At 39.4% G+C, this 27,029-nt stretch overlaps 1 protein-coding gene across 17 annotated transcripts in view; it reads left to right on the forward strand.

The window, feature by feature from the left end:
- The window catches only part of LOC117425590 (rap1 GTPase-activating protein 1-like), a 167,721-nt gene that overhangs the window by 116,971 nt on the left and 23,721 nt on the right, over positions 1-27,029 (forward strand). For 10 of the 17 annotated variants that reach the window (XM_058993376.1, XM_058993364.1, XM_058993365.1 and 7 more), the window contains 15 exons: positions 6,828-6,863; positions 8,528-8,575; positions 9,062-9,100; positions 10,557-10,742; positions 11,663-11,766; positions 13,362-13,440; positions 15,521-15,574; positions 15,850-15,933; positions 17,026-17,126; positions 17,773-17,902; positions 20,897-21,052; positions 22,020-22,091; positions 22,814-22,900; positions 23,793-23,933; positions 26,492-26,623. In XM_058993376.1, coding sequence (XP_058849359.1) covers positions 6,846-6,863; positions 8,528-8,575; positions 9,062-9,100; positions 10,557-10,742; positions 11,663-11,766; positions 13,362-13,440; positions 15,521-15,574; positions 15,850-15,933; positions 17,026-17,126; positions 17,773-17,902; positions 20,897-21,052; positions 22,020-22,091; positions 22,814-22,900; positions 23,793-23,933; positions 26,492-26,623 — 1,431 coding nt within the window. In that variant the 5' untranslated portion in view covers positions 6,828-6,845. Of the gene's footprint in view, positions 1-2,329; positions 2,646-6,827; positions 6,864-8,527; positions 8,576-9,061; positions 9,101-10,556; positions 10,743-11,662; positions 11,767-13,361; positions 13,441-15,520; positions 15,575-15,849; positions 15,934-17,025; positions 17,127-17,772; positions 17,903-20,896; positions 21,053-22,019; positions 22,092-22,813; positions 22,901-23,792; positions 23,934-26,491; positions 26,624-27,029 lie in introns of those variants that run through there. The other 7 variants (XM_058993368.1, XM_058993366.1, XM_058993380.1 and 4 more) reach the window with 3 other exon arrangements.

The following is a 27,029-nucleotide window of genomic DNA, read 5'->3' on the forward strand; positions in this document are numbered from 1 at the left end:
ACGACGTCTGACAATCTGGAATACAAGTGCAAAACCAATGTATTGGTTGGGGAACTGAAATCCTTACATTCTACTACTGTGCTTAGTCTCTGCTTTTGTTCCATTTGATATGTATTTTAATGTCCTGTAGTATACATATTGGACATCTTAGGAGAACTGGTTTAGATTGGCATTAATAGAGACCCAAATGAGCCACCCTGTTCTTTGATTAATTTCATAACCACAGTTCACACTACCGTATTACACAATCTTGTATAGGGCTGGTTCAGCCCAGAGGAGAGGGTATACTGTACTGATAATGTACTGCTTGTCTTTAAAGTAATTCTCTGTCAAACTTGTGAGATTGTCCTAGGATAGCTTGAAGTTATCCCTTCCATCAGTCAATAATGTAATCTTTTAACATCCTGGAAGTGGTGCCCTTTGTGTTTTAATGTAAACTGTGTCCTTGCTAATTTGAGATTTAAGTGACGTGGGCTTGCTTTTTAGATACTGCAGTAGTGCCATACCTTGGCTGGCGTTTTTTTTTATTTTTTTTATTATTTATTTTCATACATTGACAATAGGAAGAGATTCAAGATGGGGTTGGGCAGAAATGGGGCTCAGAATATAGTCTTTGCTTGAGAGAGGCCTAGCACGGAATGTTAGGCTAGGGGTGTTCAGGTCAGGATTGAGGTGTGTTCTCTCTTTGCAATTTTGACCTTTTGATTTAAAAAAAGTAATTTTCACAATATAGTCTGAGCGGGATAATTAAAAGTTTCATAATAATTAAGGAAAATGTTGAAATTAATGGAAGTAAAAACATGAACCCAAAGCTCTTAGCATTTCTTGGTTAATTGTATGAATGAGCTGCACTGTTTGATTTTATTTACTAGTATAGATATTACTGCACATGTATTCAAGCATTTTGCAGTAACCAGCCTCCAGATTATGAGCTGTGGTCAGAGTTTACTTTCCAATAGGTTTTAGTGGTTATAGCTATTAAAGTGTACAACCTTCAGGATGTCCCCAATGGGTACTCAATAATTCAGACCTGCCACCTGCCTCTGGTTTTGACCTACTCCTTTGAAGCATACTCTGCAGGTATCAGCTTCCTGACTTGAAAACTAAATACTGAGGGCCAGGGCTAGAAGCTATCCATTCAGCTGGACACCTGGGTCCTTGCCTGTAATGCACATATACAGTAAACTGGAATTATACATAACTTAAAAACGGTCAAGTTAAAAGTATTATACTGAAGGCGGCACTTGACTAATGGTTTGACTGCTTGACTTAGTTTCACAAAGTCTCTCCTGACTGGTCAACAGTCACTCTGGAAACCTGTTTCTCATAGTAGAAGCTGGTTGTATATATCCTTGTATATGAAGAGAAAAAAGTTTCAAGACATGTTTCCCAATGTATGACACTGCCAGCCTTCTCCAGAGGAGCAAAAAGTGTATTGAGTTCTCATGGCCTCATCCCAGTTCAGTCAGTCGCAAAAAGCACCATCACAGCTGGAACTAGAAATACAAATGAACACAAAGACAGACGCAGCTGTAGGGCTATTTCTGAGTGCATGTTGGCTGCAGTGTTTGTGTACCATTGAAAAATGCTTTGAGGTGCTTCAGTGCATGAAAAGAAAGCCCTTTACAAATGGAAGATTAATGTGATGATGATGCCAGCTGCCAGTCCAGGCCCATTGTAAAGCAGTCTCGTTGGGAGTTTGAAAGACAACACCCATTTGTGTGTGTTTGTAAAGTGGATTCCACTCCCAACTTTAAAATCATAAATAAAGAACATCCCTGTGGCAGGGGCTGCGTCCCGCCCCAGAATTAGTTTTGTTCGTTTGGGTTTTGTACAATTTGTTGAAATTGAAGGTGTTTGTTAACTTGGCAGTGACATAGTTAAAAAACCATCTCTGAAACACATGTGCACAATATTAACTGATAGACAATTTGACTCTGACCCACATGTATAAAAGAGGAGCTAATAGCCAAGTAGGTAATGTACAAGCAGCTGAAGATCACTTTACTTCAACAAAAAAGGAACAAAAATAAAATGAAGGTATCGCCCCAAAGTATTTTCATTTTATGTAGGATTGCGTTCCTGAGTGCCAGGACCTTCTCTCCTGGCCAGGCACGGCACCTTATAGCAGTCTAAATCCCTGGGTATTGATCGATCTCAGGGTGACGCTCCTTTATAACACGCCCCAAGATCACAGCAATGCCTGACAAGCCTGTTCCTCCACCTCTGGCTCCCAGCCAAATGAGAAGGAGGGCGGGTATTCAGACAAGGCTGTAGGAATGCATAGCTTCCTAGAACATGTGTCATCAGCTGGAGATAGTGAGACGCACGCACACACACAGTCTAGAGAATCCCGTACTGTCAGAGTTCAGCAGTCATGGAATGGGGTAGAGGGTAAGATTGTGGCTGCCGGAGAGAATTCATTTCAATGGAGGAAGTACAGAGTACCTTTGAGACTTCAGGGCTCCATCTAACAGCCAAAAGGATTTAACAGTGGAAGCTGGTGATAATCTCCCATTTGATTTTCTGAGGAAAGTATTTTTGTTTTATTTTTTTAATCCGAGATGGCAAAGAGTCAGCTTTTACACTTAAGCCCGTGTACATTACGGAGAAATCATTTGGAACAGACAAAGTCCCCTGAAGATGTAAGTACCATTGCGTCTACCTTTACTTTTGAATCAGTAGTGATCGTGTATACTCAGAAGTGATCAGTGTTGGTTTTAAATGCTTGTCAACTTGTCTTAGAGGTAGAACTGATCAACCTACATTTACACACCTTTTTAAAGCATTTTACAGTACCAATGAATCTAGCTGAATTGAGTGGATAAGTGGTTGATGAAATCTAGGGTCATTCTCCAGTGCTTTTCAATGCTCTAAAGGATTAATTATTTGGGGTGACTACACAAATTAAGAACCCTCTCTGGTAGTTGACTTTGTTAAGTATTATAAAGACAGATTTCAGCACCTGCAGCACAGCAGACAGTGTTTAAACAAGGAAGGGGGTTGGTTCACCATCGCAACTTAAATGTATGGGTTCCTTACAATGTGTATAGTGGCTACGCACCTGCCAGGTAGCCGAAGAGCATGCAGTAGAGTAGGGTAGTTGCTTCTGGCTGTGTGTGTTTTCATCTCCCGGCAAGAACTTGGTTCAGTCCAGTTGCATGTCTTAAGAATTACCTGCAGAGCATGGTGTCTGCTTGGCAGGACATTCAAACTTTGACATTAGTCCTAAAACTTCTGCTTGGCTACTAAATCCCCAACTGGCATTTCAACAAAGAGAATGCAATGTTGGCTTGTGGATACTATCCCCGTTTACCTGCTAAATAAATAATTTAGTCAAAAAACAAGGCAGTGTATTTTGAGCCAAGAGATCCTGGATTCAGGTTTCCACCTGACAGTATCAGGTGACCTCTTTGTCCCTCAGTACTGCGTTAACGCTCTGCGCATTGTTCAGGTCAATGCAGCAGTTTGAGTTATTCTGCGTTTTGATTTGACACCTTCTGGCTGTCCTCGGCAGCCCCTTGTCACTCCTCACTTCTGATCACATGTAGTAGCGGTAGTCTGGGTCGTTTTCCATTCCTTAAATATGCATGATTTCCTGGTTCAGTTTGCATTCAGGGATGATCCGTCATGACAAGTTATTCATTTAAAAACAGCACTGTATTGCGGTTGCGACCAAATTTTACATATATCTGGTGAAGCACTTATTTATAGTGATGAATCCTGGTAAGGATGTTGTGTAACATGTTATTAAGTGGATCAGAATCTTGGGATCTCTCAGTGATCTGAGTTAGATGTTTGTCAGTGTGTGTGTTTACAGTAATAAATAGTTAATTGTTTTTTGCAATGTTAATATTTACCACACACACACACACACACTGGTCTGAAATGCAGAAAAATGTTCTAGTAAATGTTAGGGGGTTCTAATGATTTTTGTTTGGTTAGAAGCATTCTGAATAGGAGTACAACATGTTTAAAACAAGATGAAATGTAGGGAATCTACTGGAACACCCTCATTTTTATACAGTTGTTGTTTGTGCTTAGCTTTGTCACAACTTCCTTTTCCCAGCAGAAGATACAGTACAGGCATTGACTTTGCAGGCATTTGATTTTAAGGCAGAAAGTGGTTTGTGGTGTGTTTAGCTAAATACAACACTATGAAACAAAACGCTTTTCATGTTGAAAATTTCTGGGAAAATGACAAACACTGCAGTGTTCAGATACAGTCGTATTCAGGAGAGAATTTCTTTCTGTTTTATACCCTTATCTGTTAAAAGCATTTCAAATGTACCAAAACAACCACGTTAAGATAAAGGGACCAGAATACAAAGATATCTGCAGAAGGGGCCACGTTATACTGTCCGGCCCTGTAAAGATGGAAAGCATCAGCTACGTTCCCTAGCTTCTCTCAGTCCCAAGCTCATAAAAGCTCACAAAAATGTTTTGCTTCTTGACCAAGATTTCTCCCACTTTGCAGATATTAAAATAGTGTTTCGAGCTGTCCAGAAACACAATTTGAATGGGGCTGAAACAACTTGAATAGCTGTGGTAATGCGCTACATTCCCCCAAAAGATCAGTCCTCTGTGCAGTAGGTAGTCACTGTAGTTGTTCTCCATGTGTTATTGCGACTTGGCCAGAGTACTAACCGTGACTCCCAATATCAGAATATATATATTTTGGTAACGCTAATAGGGACAATTGGGGTCCAGTATTCAAATACTAACTGTTGCAACAGAATTCTTATATTGTGTGAAGTGCAGCTTACTAAAAGAAACAAACCTAAGACCTTCGACAAACTTTCGACATCAGACCTAGAGCTTCATATTACTGTATACGATGCTATGTACAAACACTGGCAAAGTTATGGATTACCTTATTATTATGAAGCACAATTCATAAAATATATTCATAATAAAAGGGCTTTTGGTCTAGATTTACATTCAGCATGGCAAAATAATGACACAGGCACAGAACAATCAGTTCCTAATAATTGTAAATGCCCCCGAGGGTAACTTGTTACAGGGAGGTTTTTTAAATGCATTTCCTCTCACTCTGTTGTTAAACAAAACACCCCCTGTGAGAACACCTTCACTGTGAGCCTTCACAGTGATGTACACGGATACCACAGACACTTATCAGATAAACCAAGTAACAGAGATCCACTGTTACTAGATTGTGGCCAGCAAGTAATATATATTTATATATATATGAAATGTGTGTAAGAGACAACTGTGGTTATACAAGTACAGCAGGCCTACATTGTAATTTGCTTATTTAAAAGGCTTGTTGTTTTTGTTTGTTTATTTAAAAAGCAGTGGAAAATATTAGTCGTTCTCGGGCCAACATACATCAATACATCTGTAGAAGATGGTGTACCTAAATCTAAAATGTAGAATAAAATTATTAATAGGACCCCTGGCCCCTTAAAATGTGCCAATGCAGTCCAATTCGGATGAATCCAAATTAGCTTAAATGACATGACGAGTCAAGCGACCCTCAGTGTATGTATAACCCTAAGACGCAATCTGACCGGTTGTTCACATTGGGAGAACTCATGTAAAGGGCATGGTGGTTGGTGTGGAGCCTTTGTGGCCAGACACATCAGTGTACACTCTTTGACGAACTGAAGTATGGAGGCACCCGCAGAAAGTTGCTTTGACTCTTATGCCAAAAGGATTTGAACCCAAGACTCAAGAGCTGAAAGGCTGGTGAATTAGCGTGCTTATTTATTTTTGGTTCCCTAGCAAAGATTTTTTTTATATATATAAAAAAAACATCCTTCTGCAGTTCGTTGTGCCGAATCTCTCTAGTGACTTCTAAACACTGTAACCAATTTATTTCTGAAGGAGGTCAGTGGACCCAGGTGAATAAATAATGTTTACCAATTGAAACCTGACCCAGTAATTCGACTCCATGCGCTTGTTACATTGTTTCTTATTCTCGCATGGGGCATAGCTGGGACGTCATGTCCTTTTCTTTGCCCTGTGGGTAAATTAACAGGTGGCTTGTGTTTGTCGCTGTCTCACCTCAAGCTAATGAGGATCTGCCATTCTGTCTTGATTTAAAATCTTTCTTGATTTTAAATGCTAAATTGTAGAATATTTCATTTATAGCCACCTTTTAAAGACACTCTACAGCATTTTCACCATCAGTGAATTATCAAACAGAATAAAAACATAAATAAATGTAAAAACAACAACTGACACATGAAATATCCCCTTCTTGTACTGGACAGAGCAATCTTTAGCAGAAATTGTTCCGCTCTTTGATGCAGCTGGAGTCTTTTTGGTTGAAGACATTTTAAAGAAAATCGGGCAGCTCTCTGCATTGTGTTCAGTCATTTACTGGAAGCAAACTAAACCGACTGACAGGTTCCTAAATGCAGTGCAACAGGTAGTGCACCAATAAGGCAAATGTATCCTGTATTTACTTAAGTGATAAAAAATATGTATATTTACACTATTCTTTCAGAAATATTACACAGCAATGGGAACATTTCACAGAAATTGTGAAGTCTATGATCGTGAAAAACTACAGCCCTAGTAACGACTGTTTGGCTTTAATGTGATGTAGGATCACATTGGGGAAACTCCATGGTCTGGCAGTGGAAGTCCACACATGGTTTGGGTGTGGTGAGGGGGGGGGGGGGGTCATATACAAGCATTGGTCTGGCAGTGGCTGACCACATGGTATAGCATGGAAAATGGAAGGTCATTCAAGTTGGTTGCAAGTATGAATTAAGAAATGCAGTCACTGGAACACATTCCTTTGGAATTTAAACAATTTAATTTGATAAAACCTTACCTTTATTTAATTTTTTTTCCAGAATACTGATTTGTTTGAAATGATTGAAAAGATGCAGGTAAGGTGTTTCTTTTCTGTTTTTTGTTTTTTTTCAATATATCTATTTATCTTTTTACATCCATGTTTCTAAAACTCTTTTCTGAACAAACATTGCCTATTTTTATTCTTGAGATTGCTCAGAAGGAATGGTCTTTTTAATGAACAATATTAGTCCTGAGACTTGCTTCTAAAACAACCATTTATCCTTCACATTACTCTTATTCAGATTAGTCACCTCTTAGCAACAGCTCCTAGTATTTGTAGTGTCAACACTTTACGTTCTTGAAAAGTGGGTGAGAAAAGGTTCTTTCTTTAATATTCTGCACCCACTTCATGCAAGACTGTGTTCTGAATATTTCATTTACTTATTACAGCAGTTTGAAGTGCATATGTTAAAATGGAAAAGACAGAGGCAATGCTGTAATCAGACTCTTCACAATGGAAAACAGCAACATTAAAATGTATACAGAGTTTTACACTACATGTTGTACATCAGCGATCACAACGCCAACATCTGCAGAATACTTTAGCTCAAGGTAATTCCAACGCATAGGAGCCATCAAGGGCAATGACTGGCACAGCTTCAATCAGAAGGACATTTTACAAGAACAGTGTACAAGGTTTAAGGCTTAAATGTTATTTAGAGGAAGTTCATCTCCATTGAAATTTCACTCATAGCCAGCGTAACTGCTTTAGAAATGGGACAATGCAAAGAAAAGTCATTGATTTAGTGGTACCGGAAAGCAAAAAAAAAACAACGAAAATAATGACATGACAATAAACAGAGGCTGTGACAAAGTTGATTATGGAAAGAAAGAAAGTGGATTTTAAAGTACATAGAGCTAACGAGGTAAATGGATTATCATCATTTTGCAGGTCTTACGTTTTCCTATATCAAATTTAAACATGTAATAGTAGATTTAATGCAATGGTACATCTCCGCCACATCCCTGCATCACCGAGGGACTCCATGATATTGACTCCTGTACAAGAAGTCATTGGAAAGACAGCAATTTGTTTGTCAAGAGGAGAGCCATGGCATGGCATCTGGGAGTTTGAGTTGTTGCAATGAGAAAAGCGCTTCTTGATAACCAGATCGCTGCTTTTCCAATGACTCTCTGGTTTCAATGGCTCTACGTTCCTCCAGGTGACCTCTTGAGACAGCAAGCTGGGATAGGGGTCTGGAGGTGCAGCATTGACATATCTAGGAGGAGATACCCATGCAGGTTGCTCCTTGGTAGCTTTGTTAGCTTTATTTACTTTAAATTCACTCCGATACCAATGGTTGACATGTAGCTTTGCCTTTCCACATTGTGCTGGCTCTGCAGGGCAGGCATTGTCTGCTTAGAAAACACAGTAACACAATTAACCATCACTGATTCTGTGGGACATTCCACTTGGATCATGTTTAGCCTTTGCCCCTCAAATATAGCTAGGCAAGTCCCGACTCCCACAAGCCTCTCAACAAGGATGACCTCTGGGGCGAAGCCTCTTTCCCCCCCCGGTCTCTATATTGACCCCTTCTGTCTTGTGTATCCTGGGTTTGATTTGAAGAGATGATCCCCTTGTAATGAGAAAGCATGGAAACCACCCCACCCATCCCATTGTCTTTTGTGTTTGCATTTGCAGTGTCTTTGAAGATGGATTATCAATTCAGTGTATTTCTTTATAAATCTCTTACAGGGCTGCAGAATGGATGAACAAAGATGTACTCTCCCACCCACACTTAAAGTAAGTCCTTTGTTATGAATGGTTTGAAGTTGAAGTTGAAACCCTTTATATTGTAACAGTATCAGTGATCAGTTAAGAAAGTAAACTGAAGAAAACACTAGCCAAAATGTCTACTGAGTTTCTTATACATTTTACCATAGAATTCTGATTGAGCGTTTAAGTTATGATTGATTGACCTAGGAGATATAAACAAATAAATTCTCAAGGGAATTTAAGGATTAATATCACAAGTTATCTTAAATTGCTTAATCGTTTCAGGTTCAATTTAAATGTAGTAATAATATTAAAACATTAATAAAGTCACAACTTAAAAAATGTTGACCTTCCAAATACCTAAAGAGCTCTTGTTGGTGTATTGGAGCTCAAGTTCAATGCACAATACTTATAAATATTATTATGTGGATGGATGGAAGCTTGTTTGATTTGATTTTACGCTTTTATAAAAGGTGAGGTGGCTAAAGCATTATCTTTTTTTGTTTCTCTCAGACTGAAGATGACTACATACCTTACCCCAGTGTGCATGAGGTAAGAGAAGCTAAGCTGGGAACAAGAGGACACACTATTGTACTGTTGATTTTTTATTTGTATCCAACAGCAGTAATCAAATTAATTCATCCAGCCTTAATTCAATTACAATGGTACACTAAATGTTCATAAACTCTTTTTATATGTTTCAATGGTCAATAGCATGTCCTCTGTTTGCTACTGGTAATATTAGAATGTCCGGTCCCACATTTGAAAGCCGACTACTTTCTTCTGTGCCAAAATACAAAACACTTGGTTTGGGATATTCAGAGAACTTGTAAGCCTTGAATTATATGTAGTCTTGTGTTTATTTAATTTTTAAAAATAGCCATAAATATAACATTTGATTTAGGTTTAATACTATAGTCATGTTTGTACAACTATATTATTGTCTTGTAAGAAATCTATGTATTCCAACCATCATATAAATATGTGTAAAAGAAATTGGATCAACTGGCTATACGTTAACACACAAGGAATCTTTTTATATATATATTTTTTTTATTATTTACTTATTTATCTGAAAACAAAAATGTGCAAAATTTACATTCCAAACTCAATCAGGGTCGGAGGAATCAATGCTTCTGAACCTTCAGGTCGAAAGTTGTTACATGCAGAATATACGGAATCAAATCCTAAAATAAGTAGCTTGAATCCAATTAGATTGTGCATGTAACAAGAGAGAAAATGCTTACTTTATTTAATGGATGAATTAAAATGATGGAACACATGATGGATACTGAAATTTAAAAAAAACCATGGAAGTGGACACAAATGGAAAGGCAGTCGACTGTACAGTTAGGGCAGCAGTGTGGAGTAGTGGTTAGGGCTCTGGACTCTTGACCGGAGGGTCGTGGGTTCAATCCCCAGTGGGGGACACTACTGCTGTACCCTTGAGCAAGGTACTTTACCTAGATTGCTCCAGTAAAAACCCAACTGTATAAGTGGGTAATTGTATGTAAAAAAATAATGTGATAACAATTGTAAGTCGCTCTGGATAAGGGCGTCTGCTAAGAAATAAATAATAATAATAATACAGTATTGCATTGAGAGGTGATAAAGGAGGTCACTAGAGCACACCTCAGGGAAAACAGCAATGACAAATGGATAGAATTAAAGAACAATTGTATGTCCTCTCCTGCTTCAACATTTAAAAAGATCCCAAAGGGCTTTCTAAAAACTTTGACTTAATCTTGAGTCTCTCAAGCACTGTACAATAACACTTCATTAAGCCCTGTCTGTCAAATTAGAAAAGGTCCTAGCTAATGAGTCTAGGTTTAGGTTTGAATCTGCTGTAAAATGTAAAAGCTGGTCTTTGTCTACAGCTAAGTCATCATTTGTCAATACCTGCTCAGTTCTTCAGTTACATTCAGTGCAGTTTCAGAGTTTAAATCGAATGACACAGCGATCTGCGAGTAGGCCGGTTCGATCTTACCAGCCTTGTTACCTCTTTCAGGTCCTGGCCCGCACAAGCCCGTTTCCCCTCATTCTCCTGCCCCAGTTTGGGGGTTACTGGATCGAAGGGACCAACCATGACTTAAACAGCACCCCCGAGACAGAGCAGCTTCTTTCCCCCACCGCTCGCATCAAACTGGAGTGCAACACCACCGCCAAGCTGTTTAGGAAGCACTTTCTGGGCAAGGTGAGCAAAGGGAGAGGGCCTCGCAACACCACTAGGCCCGGGAGCATAGGGTCTGGGCTTGCATTCTAGGGCCTGACACAGCAAAGCGTGCGAGAGAAACACACTCAACTTGATTAGAGGTAGCCACCGAACACTTGTACACATGCACAAAGCACTTTTAATAAAAACTGAACTACGTTTATAAGATAGGTCAGTTTGCATAACATAGTGGGATAGAACATTCTTGTCTCAATTTAAGTCAATGTTTAATGGAAGCAAAGAGAATTGAGGTGCTGAATGCTAGTGTTTGTATGTTAGTTAATCTAATAAATCAGAATCAAACTCACTCTCTCGGCCTTCATCGTGGGACCTCTTGAAGAAAGAACCCAAGAACAAACATTACTTAATTGAGATCTGTTTCTGGTTGCGTTTAAAAAAAATCTGTGAAAGAAGCCCCTTAAATGGCATGCTTAGTCCTGCTCCTCCTGAGCAGTTCAGAGTGCTGCCAAGCAGTTTAATCAATGATCTGGATGAGCAGACAAAAACCTGTGCTTGATGAGAATTCCCACTCTGAGCAGCTCAGTTACTTAACAAGCCCACTATAGTAAATGAAAAACTCATTTCAATACAAATCTCCTGCCAATTTCAGTGGCTTCCCCCCTTGTGAAGTCACATGTTTACAGTTGCATGATTAGCCCCCAAGCAACTGAAAATATACGACTAAATATAATCTTCAATCCCGTGGTCATTTAGCTCAGTCACGCCATTCAGAATATGTTCTGAATCTGGCCTGAGTAACCATATGCTCTTCTCAAATAGCATTAACTCATCAATCTTTGTGATGTTATTTAGGTCCAGACATATCACCTACATGGAAAGACTAGTGTCTAGAAAAATGTCCCTGCTGAAAGCTGATTGTCCCTCTTGTTTTTGATGTTTAGGAACATTTTAATTACTACTCCACGGACAGCGCCCTGGGACACCTGGTCTTCTCAATGAAATACGATGTGATCGGGGATCAGGAGCACCTGCGTCTGCTCCTGCGGTAAATACACCTCACACCTTCCTCAAGGGTACATTTATCCACGTTTACTATGGAAGCCACTAGCAAGAGAGATCCAATCCAAAATATCCTTGTACACGTGTTCAGTATTCTTGTATCTGTTCTGTATGATTATTTATTGCTGTTTCTGTTTAGATTATTATTTGCCGTGCTTACTAACTATTCCCGTAGAAGTGGATTCTGAAAAGACTCCTCAATAGTCCTTGAGCTTGTATCCATTCCGTGACCGAATAACCTGTTAGTCACGATATATTATCACTCAATAATATGCCTCACGATGGTTTTGGACCAATTATCACAATATTATTGTGACAATATATTATTGTAGAAATTCACGAGAGAATTTAAATGATCAGACTAACCCGCAATTCAGTTCTATACCTGTCTGTATAAAGTTATGTACAATCAAAAACATTTCAGTTTAAACGACTAGGACATATCAAGTACTTGCACAGCTGGCTTCAAATGTAGATTATAAATGATTTATATACCAACAAAAAAAAAGTAAATACTGTAATAGATTTAGCAGTTATGAAAATGCTTATATAATTCTGACAATAAGCTGGCTGTAGATGCATTATTTTACAGCACAACTGTGGGAACACTATGCAGATCGCTCCAGTAGTCTCACATTATTAATATGCTTGACTGGGAAAAGCAGCAATTTTCATGCTTTCTGTTCCTGCTCAAAACAATATAATGTACTGTACTAGGACAGTTAACCCCAGACTCATGTTTTGCTTTGAAAAGATAGATAAGACTGTGGACTGCTGGTGTGTATGGAGTTCTGCGCCATGCTCTACTAGTGAACCCTTGATGTTGTCTGCAGATAGTGGTATCCGATCCTGGATCTAACACTAGATTTGCTCTGCATTTAAAAAAAAAAAAAAACACTACAAAGTTTGTGTTTACTCAAACTTGAAAATGAAGTGACAATTAACAATGTTACTGCCTACAGTCAGGCACTCCGAGCTCCTCATCGCAGCTCTGTGTAGCAGGCAGTGTTGTGTGGTGCACTGCCGTTACGGATTATGGCCCCTGTCGAGGAGATCAGGTTAAAAGTTTTATAAAAGTTTTTGCATAGTGGTTAAGACGAGAGAGCTTGCCTCAGTCCTGACCTGAGCACCGCCTTCCAGCCATTCTGTGTCAAACTGTGTGGAGTTTACTGGGTCCACTTGGAGCTAGATTGAGACCTCTAAACCTATTTCACTTATGACCTGAGCTGGAACCCAGGTCTCTAAAAGGTGAATTGGACTGAGAGGCTAGTGAATTGGACCGAGAGGCTAGACTGCTGTGCCACCTAGCTCCTGATTTACTGTCCATTCTGAGAGATGCAAACCCCAGAGTAAGTCACCCCTGGTTCTTTATCAAACAGTGACGCAACTGAATAGTGACTTCCATTTCATAAGTGTAGCCCAGGAAAGCAAACTCGTCTTCTGCAACAAAATTGAAACAAAGCCCTCTGCAAAGGAAAGGACAGCTAGTAAACTTTCCAAATGATCCACATTCGTCCACCAAATACATACAATTTTCAGGTGTAAAGTCTCTTAGAACATCTGTTATGTTTTTATTTTCAGAACTAAACTGAAAACGTACCACGATGTCATTCCAATATCCTGCCTCACTGAGTTTCCCAATGTTGTACAAATGGCTAAGGTAAGCACTGGAGATTGGAATAAGAGTTTCTGCAGAGATTTGCCCAGGCTTGTTTAGCAAGAAAAAAAAGCACCACATTTAAAGGACACTGGTAAATGAAAGTAAATGGAATCCCAACACTACCTCCATTTTTCATTTAAATAAATCTAACATGCAATGCCCAAAAACTGCATCTGTGGTACAGATGTTTTCAGCTACAACCACCCAGAAAGCATAGCACGGTATAATAAAGCATAGTGAAAGAATAGTAAAGCATTGTAAAGACCAACAAGGTATGGCATATTAAATTATATGGTAAACCAGGATAAACTATGGTAAATTTATAATATAACTTTGGGAAAAGCATGGTACAGATGCAAAAATATTGTGGTCAACTTTTAAGGGACCTGAATAGGCAACAGATGTGTTTGTTGCCAGTTAAACATATCAAACATAAGAATTTTATTATATTACAGACCTGCAGTACAGTACTGGGCAGGTCCTAACAGGGCTCTTTAGCATAAAGATGTCTTTGACAAACAGGAGCTAGGCCCTCAGATGTAATCACAGCTCTGTTTCCAGTGATAAGGTGGGTGCAGATAAGCGTTGTTATCAGATAAGAGGGATCTGTTGTTCCAGACAAGGCTCACTCTCTCGTTCGGGTTCCGGTAATGCAAGGTCCTGTTGCTAGGAATGCCAGCTGTCCCTATTTACACACACGCACCAATGAGTGACAAAGCAATCGCCAAGCCAACCAGCTCTGTGTAGCTTCACGGGTACTGCAGTATAGTGCCACGCTTCACCGTGGGGTTACAGGAGACGCTCTGAGCTTACTAGATTTAAAAAGGATTTGTTGAATGGCCCGCCTATAATAACCACTCACAAGAAATACCATTAAGTCATTTGAGCCAAGAAATGCACAGAAATTGAAACCAGTCCATTGTAGACATTGGAGGGACTTGGCTAACGCATAAAAAATTTGAAATCTCTTTCGGACTGTGGAGTGCGTTTCTTGTTTCAACTTTTTTTTATATATAAAGGTCTGGTCAAATATGTAAATCAATGGCTAAAAAAGAAGAAACAACATCTTGTTTGAAATTCTTATGCCCTAAGCTCAGGCTTATTTCTAGCTATTTATATTTAGTATCTGATCCCATATGTTTTAATATTAATAAACCTCTATGTGGAAGGGTGAGGGTATTCACTGACACGGGAGACAGAAGATTTTATTTGGAAACACCGCACAGGTGCCCAGATTTATTTATTTTTCTTATTAATTGTTTTATTTACTTCAGCCTGCAGAGGGCGCTGTTGTCCGTGGTCTGGATACTGCCGACAGTAAACCAGGACCACGGGGTTACCAACACAGGTATCCAACTCCGTGCACCTTCAAGTGCTCAAAAGTAATAATGAAAACAGAAGGCGAAAGAAAAAGGGAAAATAAAACACAGTAATAAAACTACAAACAAAAGTGCTGCTTATGCAGTGCCCCCACTGCCGCTAAGCCGGTCAGCACGGGTCTCCGTCCTACACTCCGCTGTGCTTATACACTGGGGTTGGCCAGGGTTCCCCGTATATCTATACATGTCCCCTCGGGTAGGTAATTATTTCTTTTATTTTGTAAATTATTTTTACGGAAGGCTGTCCCCTCAGTCGGGCTCGCCTGCTCCTTATTTCACGCCGGCCTCTTCTGCCAGCGACACTGTACTTCCCCCAACACGGCCACCCGAGCGCATAACCAAGCCAGTTCTTATGGGCCGAGCAGTCTCCCAAGGCCCGCCCCTCAGCCACTCAGAGAGAGGGAAAGCACACACACACTCTTCCCCACCTCTCCGTGTCATCGCCATGGCCGACAGGCGGATCCCACGAGACTGCTGCCCTCTACCTGCAGTAATACGGATGTGCCAGACAGTCAGTCCAGATCTCCCCTGTTACACTCTATTTTGTAATTGTGTATCTCTCATTAGGATTTGTATCCATTTCTGTATCAGTGCAATACATCTCAATAAATGTACTTTGAATTATCCCAATAGAAATAACTACATTTGTGACTGAAGTGGTTTTATACTATAAAAAGCCCTAACTGTCTTTTTCTTTTCAGCTCATTTGTGAAGATGTGAATGTGGACAGATTTTATCCTGTCTTGTACCCCAAGGTATACACAATATATAAATATACAGTGTATGTATGTGTGTCTGTATTTGTTGAATACCGTTGCTCCTTGTAAGAAGTGATAACACTCAATATCCTCTGCCCCCAACTTTTATTTTTACTAAGCCTTTGCTTCAAACTTCAATTTGAAACATACATTGTAAATGGTAACTTGAAAGCATGACTGAACTTTTTTTTTTTCTATGTATAATCGTGTATCTTTATAGCGGTCTAGACGTGTGAAAGTCTCACTTACGTTCTCTCGGTTTCCCTCCTCAGGCTTCACGACTGATTGTTACTTTTGATGAGCATGTCATCAGCAACAACTTCAAGTTCGGAGTTATCTATCAGAAATTTGGGCAGGTGAGCACTCTGGTTTACATTATTGATTATTATTAAAATTCTCAGAATCGCTACTTCCTTTTAAACAAAACTCTTACATGATCGATTTTAGTTGTACAGGCAGTGTTTGGTTGCTGTAGTTCCAGTGTTGCTACATGAGCGTTGCTCTGGTTATATTTCAAAGAGGCTTGGACAAGATGTTCTGTTTACAGCTAGCAATATGAACATCAGCACAATAACGCCAGAGCTAGACCCCCTCTCCCACAGACCTCTTTCAACTCAGCCACTGGCATTCCTAATAGCCATGAAGGAGTTGGAAATGAGGAGCCACCTTAAACCTGTAAGAGTCCTTCAGGGGGACCTTTTGAAAAGCTCTTTTCATCCAGGCCCAGATAAAAGTGCTCTGGAAAAATACAAATAAAAGCTGTCTTGCTGGGAAGTGGCTTGTCTTTTGTTCTCAAGTGGCCCTGAAGTGCTTTCCTCCAGCTTCACGCTGCCCTGACACTTGAGTGGATCCCAGGGTCCAGACTCGTTGTTTTTAATAACAACTACTTGTACCACGCCAGACCTTGCGCTAGAAATTAGGAAGAATGTTTATTCAGCTGTACCATTACTGTGATTATTATGTTAATTGGATTTAGGTTCACCTTTTTAAAAGGCTTATTAGAATTGGTGATGTTGCATTGTGTTTCTCTTAATTTTAAGGTTGATTATGTTAGATCGGTGAGGCTTTGTTTGATATTTTTTTTCTTGTTTATTTTAACGGGGGGGGAGGGTACATTTTATTAAAGGATTTTTTTTATATAGAATGTAGAGAGGCAAGACAAGATGAAACAGATTAAACTGCTTTTAACTAATTTAGTTGGCCTAGGTTCTAATTAGGTGTGCTAAATAAGCTTGGAGCAGCATAATCAGTCAAGCTTTCCGCTAGTATTTAAACACATTGGTGCAAATAATTGGTAAGTCCTAGTTTTTTTAAACTGAGAAAAAAAAAGTTTCCGACTGTAATGAGACTGATCTACGAGTTCATGCTCTGACCTGGTGCCCTGCTTACTGTTTAAGCTTTGGTAAATGCCAGCACGGCTGTGTTTCATTTATTTGGTTGTTTTTCAGACAAGTGAAGAGGAGCTCTTTGGAAACAGTGAGGAGAGTCCGGCCTTCGTCGAGTTCCTGGAGCTGCTGGGGCAGAAGATTGAACTACACGATTTCAAAGGGTAGGAATCCAGTGTACTGGATGAGACCAAGCTCCTACATTCATTGAGAAACCAGACACGTTCACCACAACATGGCAGTGTTTACCTTTTAAAAAAACAATGCATTAGTCACCCAACAGGGCAATTGCTATGTAGCAGGCCAATGGTGGAGCTTAACTCAAAACATGTTCTATAATGATGTTTTCATATAGTGAATTGCTTATGAAATGTTTATACCCTGTACTATATACACACATTGAAATTCCATACCGGTGGGGGGTGGGTAGTAGAAACTTAACATTGTTTTATTAAATCTTTGATTAAGCATTTTACAACCAAAAACAGTAAATTATTGATGTAGAAGAAAGAGTAAACACTGGGGTGCAGTGATAACTTCAGTTTCAGATTATGTACCGTTTTAAATCTGAAAGGGGTTATACTGGTGTCACCTAGGTTTTCAGAAGCAGACCACTAAAAACACCTCCGATATGGCTTTGCTTTTGAAGCTGTGAGCGACTGTCTGCAGGATGCTTGCTAGATTTGTGGTGCCTGCTGTTTGGCATTGCTTTTGAAGCTGTGGGTGACTGTCTGAATGCCGTTTGCTGTATTTCGGTTGCCTGCTGTTTGACCAGTTTTGATTGAAGGTACCTGCTGATTTTTGTTCTAGTTTCCGTGGGGGTCTGGACGTGGCACATGGGCAGACTGGCACAGAGTCGGTGTACTACAACTTCAGAAACAAGGAGATCATGTTCCACGTGTCCACCAAGCTGCCATACACCGAGGGTGACACACAGCAGGTAGCCTGCCTCCCCGTCCTGTCTGAATACAGAACTACTGCTTAACATTTTCACTGCCTTGTAAATAGGACTTGTGTTTCTGCTGTGCTGGTGTAAAAGTGCCACTTTGACATTGTTCCATTAAAATCCTCGTTGCAGCATTTTACAAACACAACACCAAACTCTTATATAATCTATGATAACTGTACCAGGGCCACCATACAGATTCAGAAATCTAATTCAGAAACTATGCTGTCAAATCCAGATTTCTTACACATTTAAAACAGAAAATTACAAGGAAGATGATTTCTAATGTGCATTTTATGCATTTATAAGGGTTATACTTAAGTAGATCGCTGGAAAATAGTCCTCAGACGAGCCATTGCTTGGGCATCAGAATTGTAAACCCGACTTTATGGCTACGACATCTCACTAGAATTCATCTTCCCAACGAGATCAAAACAGGACCCCATGTGGACAGACATTGTCCGTTTAAAGACAACACTGTTCACACCCTTACAACTTGTTTAACAATATGGTATAATTTCGGGGAGACAGAAACAATGAGCCCTCTTATCATACGCACAGAAAAGGTTAGTTATTAAAATATACTTCTTACTGGCATTAGCAGCATTATAATTGGTCCACTTGTCAATGTGTTTATTTACAATATGTACAATATGTACCTTTAAGTTGTGAATCAGGTCCCGGTTTTGTGGGCAGGCAGTACAGTGAATGCCACACTGTCCTTACAAGGTCTCTCAGATATTAGCTCCAGTAAAACACCATTTGAAAATAGTCTGTCCCTGACAATTGCAGCAATAAAAATAAAATAAATAAAAAAGGTAGCAAACAAAGCACTCTCATTTTTGACTCCATATTCTCATCCCCTACCCCTGAAGAACAGATACATTTGTTAGCAGCTTAATCAGTAACTGATTTGCAAGTCATTTTTTCTCCAGTCTGTGATACCAATATCCCCCTCTTGTTTCTCCACGTTAAACCATCAGAACGCCTCTGTTCAGTGTGTGTGTTTCTCCACGTTAACCCATCAGAACGCAATTGAAGGAGTATATAGTCTGAATATAAAATTAGTCAGTCTGTCGCTCACGGAACTGCGTTATTTAGCAAAGCACTCAAAACAGAAGGACGTTATTTTTTTAAAACTTTGACTGTTCATTGGATAGAAAGAGGGTTACTTGTATCTACTGTCAAAGTGAGTTCCAGTATCACAGAAGTGCATCTAGTCTGCTGTACCACCTGCATGCTAAACATGCTTTCACTTCTCAAAATACACTCTAGTAGTTTTTCTGCTACAGCCGTCAACGCAACAAATGAAACTGTCAGTTTCAACAGAGTACTCTTAGAAATTCATACGATACTAGAAGTATAACCAGTGCAGTTGGATAGCTACCGACTGCAGACCAGCTAACATTGTAGTTTATTTCAATAACCACATTTATTTTTAAACAATATTATTTACAATTATGGACAATATAACCGTTACTTAGTGAATGTTTTGTTTTTTTAGGCAATTTCAAGTTATTAATAAGATTATTTAAAACAGCAATTAAATGTATGGGTAAAGGAAACTGATATTGTAAATGCAGAGTAAACTGACTCCATTGTGATTTAGCAATTTGTTCAAAACAATTTAACAACAATGCTGGATTGTAAATAAAATATAAAACTATAAAAAGAATCCAGAAATGGTTAAACAGGGTTTTTATGCTGGGTTGTTTTTTGAATGAATGATAATACTGATAATAATAATAATAATATAATAAATCAGTAATTAAATACTTAAATGAGGGATGCAGTAATTATAAATTAAATACGCGATTAAAACCAAGATTAATTTTGTAATCAAGTTTAATCGCAATTAATATTTAATCGCTTCACAGACCTAATTTAAAACACAAACAGTCATCTGATATCTACCCCACTTACAATCACTTTAGGAAATAAAATATTAGATTACATTTAAACAACTGGACTGTATTTTGTATTGCGCCCCAGTTTAAGAACTGTAGCTAGATCGACGTTAAACCCTTTCATTGGGCATTCGTCCAGCAATTCATTATTTAAATAGCTAATCCAGCACTCTCAGATCACAGAAATGTGTACAGCAACCAGTGCGATTTCAATTGGAGGTTTTTCCCCTCTATATGAAAGATGCTACTATAAATTATTTCTCATTTCCAAGTCATCAATTATTTCCATAAAAATGACATATTTGCCCGAGTATCGTAGTATATTTACCAGTGGATTGGTAAATTAGGCAGTAGGTGAGTGGGAGGACTTGGTCCCTGCAGTTTATTGGAGGCTGCAATATGTTTTTATTGATGTACAAGGATGTTAACCAAGTTCTGTTCATCATTTCATAAAGATTGATATCTAACAAAGTCAATAGTGAACGCCAACACCTGGACTATGAATAGCTGTCACACCCGGATGAAAACACATTGGTAATTGCATACTAGAGTCATATCGAGCTCAGTAAGCTGTTAAGCTTCAGCAGAAGTAACATTGTCTTCATAAATTGATCCCTTATTTATTTACATTCAGATAGCAAATAAACCCAGCTTGTGTCTGGTGAGACTTGTATTAAAAACAGTTTCCTCCCACATTAAATTACATACAGTACATGCTACTCAATTGCAAATTAGTGGAATATAAAATTGCATACAAGATAGTCATCCGATCACGGTTACAGATTTGTCAGGTTTCATCTTGTGCTTTGTACAGCAGAGAGCACACACAATTCTAATGCTCACTTTTTTTCAAAGCAGTTCCTGAGTCAGATCTTCATTTTTGTGATTTCTAGTAAGTTCATACAAGTCCTTTCACCCAAACAATATACAATAATTGAGACACCCTATCCAGGACTAATTATTCTGTAGTAAAGGTGATTTTTATTTATTAGAAGGCACACGGGATTACAGAAACAGGTAAACTGAATTATATGCACCATTTGGGTTCCTGAAGGGGCTCTAACACTGCTTATCTCTATAGCTCCAGAGGAAGAGGCACATAGGAAATGACATTGTGGCCATAGTGTTCCAGGATGAGAGCACACCGTTCGTGCCAGACATGATCGCGTCCAACTTCCTGCATGCCTACATCGTGGTACAGGTGGTGAACCCCTGCTCCGAGAACACGCTCTATAAGGTAATCTCGGGTGATGAGCCCCCAGACTGGTGCCATGGCATGCTGGAGGCTGTATCTGATAAATATCAGTACTTGTCAACCATGCACCTCAAGCACGCTCAAAAGTGCCAGATTTTGTTTAAGCCAGTCAGATTTTCTATCGAATGTACTTAGCAATTCAATATAGCTAGAGACGATTTCAGGTGATGAAGGCCGTCTGGGAGCATACTAAAAAACAATGCAGATATAAAACCTGTATTTGGTTGTAGCACCCTTTATTCTTGACATCTGTGTTTCAACAAAATATCCACATGATTTATCACCTAAATATCATTAAACTGTCAGAAAGATGCGTTCAAGGAAGATAAGGGAGATTTGGCCATCATAATTTGGCCATAGAGAATATCTACAGTAAATCAAGGCCAATGGAGGACCCATGAGACACACTACCAAAACGTATGATCCAAAGCCGTCCAAACCTGTGTAATTAAAAGAGCTATTCCGATTACCTGGGGAGTTGTTCCTGAGCCATGCAAACAATGAAAAAAAGGTACATTTTCTGAAAAGCTGACTTAATAGTAGTAGATACACACAGACACTGCTTCAGTAATGTCATGCTCATAAAAACATGCAGCATGTTTAAAGCACAACAGCAGTACCTGCATGTTGACTGAACTCGCTTTTACCCAAGACTACAGACTGCCCTTGCAGTCTTTTCAAACCCAGTAAAATCTCTAAATGGGATACTTCAAAAGAACTGTATTGTGGAGCTCTAGAGCCATCCTCTGGACAGCCCTGGTGTAGTGCATTTAAAAACCAGTCATGCCTTACCACGGGATACACAAGATAACACCCGGAGGCTTGTGACTACTTAGAGACCTTGTTTAATGACACGATATGGTGTCATTAAACAAAGACTATGAAAGAAAGAAACAAAGGCTCTGACAGTAATTCTGTTGTAATATAATATGGATGTTTTCTTCCCTAGGTGTCTGTAACCGCCCGAGATGATGTGCCTTTCTTTGGACCTGCATTACCGAATCCAGCCATTTTCAAAAAGGTACAGTAGGATGTCCAGGGCCCTCGATAAGGAGAAATGCAGTGAACCCCCTCTGTCTGCAGACATCCCTCTATTGAGACATTACTCAGTCCCTTAGGTGATCTTTCATGTGGAACCAAAACCAAGTAGCGCATGTATCTAAAAAGGGATCCGTTCAGGTTAGAACAGGAAAACATGAATACTTTAAGAATCTAAAACCTCCAGATGATAAACCTCAAATACACATGTTGTATTACAATAGCATGTAACAGGACACATTACTCACACATAGATACATAATGCATGTTCAAAGTTGTCTTCTGTTCTGATGTGAGTTCCAAATGGATGACCCATTCCTGCAGCACCATGCAGAGCACCTTCTCTCAGTGACAGCACATTATCTCCAGTTATCCTTGGTGAACTAATGCTTTCCATAAAGAAAACAAGAGGAAAGGGATGTGTTGGCCTTATAATCATTGAGCCATCATTAAGCCATATGCCACAAGTTAGAGATACAATGAAACCTTAAATCCTGTAGGAAATTCCAAGGTGTTTTTAATAATTGACCTTTATGGAATTTACCCAACTGGAATACCTCACAAGCGTGTTCTCTTGGTTAACGCAAGATCCACAAGACTCTACGAGCATAGTTCATCAGTGTTCTGGATATGATGCTCAGTAAATGTGTTTGCATGTGGAATTGAAAATAGATATGCTGTCATTAATACTTGCTTTGCCTTCAGGGACCAGAATTCCACGAGTTCTTGCTGACGAAGCTCATCAACGCAGAGTACGCCTGCTACAAAGCAGAGAAGTTTGCCAAGCTGGAGGTGAGAGGGGGTGGGGTCAGTGACATGACAAGGAGAGGATTCAATACACAGTTACCAAGCAATGAACTTCCAAACCCCAGCACTGCTGAAGACTGTACCATTCTGGTAACATTGCTGGAGCAAAATACAGTCATCATCAGCAACACATTTCTGGTTTTACCCAGCCTCCCAAAATGTTAAGATATTTTCAGTGCATTGTAGCTAGGTGGTATTCATAACCACACAAATAACCCATAACAAGAGGAACGCCAATATAATTCAATATCAGTTACTACAATATTGATGTGTATAAGACTGTACAACACTATATATGGAATAGACTATAAAAAAAATCTACACACGCGACCTCAATGTATAGTTACTACTGCATAAAACACTAAAATCAACTTCTTCAAATTGACATGCATATTTGATAAAGTGTATCATCTAAACATTAAAACATCCTTATTTGTAGTTATAAATACTGCCTGTGTTCCAAATCAAGTGATAAAAATGTACAAAAATAAAATGTTATAATTTAAGTGCATTTAATGTGTTAGTATAAATGTAAGCTTTTTATTTAAATGTCTTAAAGTGGAATCCATCTGTGACTTAAGCTATTTAATAAACATTCATCAAAAAGGTACAGAGAAACAAGGTAAACGAATTAAGATAAAATTGTAATAGCAGTACAGGTACCAAGGATTTGGTAGCCTATGGTAATTTGCCTCATCTTGTATATACTAAAGAGTCATTGTAAAACAAAAAACAACATGACATACTAGTTAAGTGTCAGTTCAAATGAATACAGTTGGAGTATGTTAGTGTGTATTGTATTGCTAATAGATTAGTTAGCAGTGGGAATGGTTGATTGAATGATAACAAGTGGATCAAGAGGCTGCTCATGTTGCAGGAGCGCACGCGGACCGCCCTTCTTGAGACCCTATATGAAGAAATGCACATCAACAGTCAGTCAATGATGGGCATCGGGGGAGACGACGACAAGATGGAGAACGGGGCAGCAGGGGGAGGGGGCTTCTTTGAGTCCTTCAAGGTAACCAATAGGAAAGAATAGGGAGGCGGGAGCTTCTTTAAGGCAACCAATAGGAACGAATTGGAGGGTTTGGGAGATTCTTCAAACCAACCAAAAATCGGAAAGACCAGTAGGAGGAGATTCAAGGTATCCAGATGGTAAGAGGAGGACAGATACTAAAAAAAAATCAAAGGTAACCAAATCAAACAGAATGGGGGTGGGGCTTCTGAAGTGGACGGGCACCATTTAGCTGTCACTCTGAATTACAGCAACAAAAAGTCTACAAATTCCAGTTACTGGGAACAAGCTTATTTTTGTATAGAAATACTGTATATAATTCATATTAGTACCATTTTTAAACAAACTATTGAAAATGCATATTTCTTAATTGGTAACATGCTAGTTAAGTTTTCTTAAAGGGGAAAAAAAAAGTTTACTGCTGTCTTTCAGGGTAATAAAAAGCACCTGGGGTGCACAGTAGGGGTCACAAATTCCAAGTATCTGGCACTTATCATTATATATTTCTAATTCCTGTGACTGGAGGTGAGAAGTGTGCTCTGCGGTTGCAAATACATTACATTTTGGTGTGGAAGACACCGTTTTTGCGTTAGCTGCCATGGTTGTTTTGACCGCCAGTATGGCAGGGTATTCTGCCGGGGTCACGTGACTGCAACACCTCAAAATCAGATAGAACAGTATGTGGGAGGGTGTGTTTCTGCAAAATAACGAATAAGAAAGGATAATCTTTAAGGTAATGAATTGTGAGGGTTGGGGCTTCAGCAAGGCAACCAATCAGAAAGAATATGAAGAGGGGCTTCTGAAATATAACCAACCAGAAAATAGAAGGGAGGGGCTTTAATGTAACCAGTTACAAGAAGGAGGGAGGAAGGGCAGGATTCTGCAAGCTAACCAATCAAGTAGAATGGTGAAGAGAGGCTTCTGCAAGGCAGCCAATCGGAAAGAATTAAAAGGGAGGGGCCCCGTCCAGCAGGGTCTCCGGGGCAGGAATCGAGACTGGTCTGTTCAAGGGATCTCACTTTGACTCGACAGTGGGGATCTGTGAAAGCCAAGGCATTGTCTTACCTTGCTGACAGCACTGCAGACAATGGGGCGTTTTCATCATGCATTAAAGTAGTGGATACAGCTCTCAAGAGTTATGTGTTCTGGATCTGCGACGACAAAAAAACAAGCATTTTCTGTTTAAAGCAACAAAAGTCGTGCCAAAAAACATAGAAATGTGCAGAAGCAAGGAAACGAATAGGTGATGAAACTTCATCGTGCATAAGGAGTGGATAGATTACCATACCAATCCAAACCAAAAAAGCACTTTACGTAGCAATTCTCAGAACACTGCACTCATAATACAGCTTGTACACCAACCAAGAGCAGTTAGGTATGGAAGACCAGGTAGCATCATTGTAAAGCAATTGGTCATCTCGCCTGGTCATCCTAGCATGAAGCTATTGTAGACTGCAGAAGGGCTAAGAAACTGGAGTGTTCAAGGCTGTTTTTTGGTTGTTTAGTAACAATGGAGTCTATTTTATGCCAGGATTCCTCCAGTAATATGCAATGTCTGCAATGTAAAATCAGTGATGCTTTTCACACACACCGAAAAAAATAAAAAGGTAGGAATTCAAGAACCCATCATATTCCACACTGCAGCCCAGTGCTTAAACCACTCTGATGTAGACCAAAGATGAACGGTGAAATGCTTTATGCATACATTTCTTAAAAAGGTTAGTTTTGGCTTGAAAGATGCAATGACCCTGGCCTTGAATTGCATTGTCTGTCATTAGCAGAACACTTACAAATCCGTTACTGTTGAGTTGTGTTTTCCCAGTCTTTAGTGTGTTTGAAATGGATGTGTATAATAATGTAAAGCCTCTGAAGGTTGTCGTTCACTGTTATAAGGGTCACAAGCTTTCATAGAAACCTTTGGAATAGCAACCCGTTTCAGAACAGACTAAAATAATGCTCTGCTCCAGCATTTAGAAGTTAAATCAATGGAAGGCATTGTAAATTTACAAAGGATATGTATTCATAAATGTTTCAGTTAGAGATATGTATTTTGTAAATTTACAGTTCAGTGACTGGCTCATCTCATATTTAAAAGTACAATACTTCTATATTTAAGTCCTACTAGTTCAAATATGTATTACAGTTGATATGTAAAGTACCCACAAACAGGAAAATCTCCCTCGTCTGAAACACCTCACTTCTAAAAATCTGGCTCTGTAAATTCCCCTGTCAGGTGCTGCCCATGGAACCTACAGTACGTTACACAAGATGGGGTTCTATTATCTCGAACACAGGAAGGAATTGAATGGGGGAGAGGAAGCCTAACTTACAGCACTGATGTGTCAGAAGGACAATATAAATCTGGAAAAGACGACAGTTAAATAGGAGCAGAATGTGGTTATTCTAATGAAAGGGAAGAAAATGTCTTTAAAGCTTTGGTTATTACCCCTTTATATAATCTAGTCAGTGGTGGGATTAGACCTCGAGACCCCCCCCCCCACCCCCTCCTAAGTGTCAGTGCTGTACTGGAGCTCAATCTCTTTTTACGTCTCTCTCTGTAGCGGGTGATCCGCAGTAGAAGCCAGTCAATGGACGCCATGGGCCTCAGTAACAAGAAGCAAAACACAGTCTGCACTAGTCACAGCGGGAGCTTTACCCACAGTGCACCAGAGACCCCCAAAACCCCCGGGATAGTAAGTAACCATTTTGGTTTTCAAAGAGGCAGCTGCTGATCTCAGTCAGTGTACGGGAGGGTGTTAGCTCCCCTTGAATACAAGAGACACAGGCATCCCCAGATGAACCAGTAAGGTAGGGCTGTTTAAGGAAGGCATAGGAACCAACAGCTCCATTTAGTGTTTTCACACAAGTAGAATACAACATGTTTTCAAAGTCTATGTTCAACCCAATTACAAACAATATACTGTTTATTTTTAAGTCAAATAAAAAAAAAAACATTTAATGTGAACTCTGTATACAAACAGAAAGCTTGTCTTAAGAATTTACAGTAATGGTTAGCAGCACTTGGTGTAGTAATTTCGAAAATATTTACAAATAGGGACATTCCTATAGTTCAACTACATTTAAAAAGGGTCCTTCTAC

Source organism: Acipenser ruthenus, chromosome 20, assembly GCF_902713425.1.
Source record: "Acipenser ruthenus chromosome 20, fAciRut3.2 maternal haplotype, whole genome shotgun sequence".
NCBI classification, from domain to species: Eukaryota; Metazoa; Chordata; class Actinopteri; order Acipenseriformes; family Acipenseridae; genus Acipenser; species Acipenser ruthenus.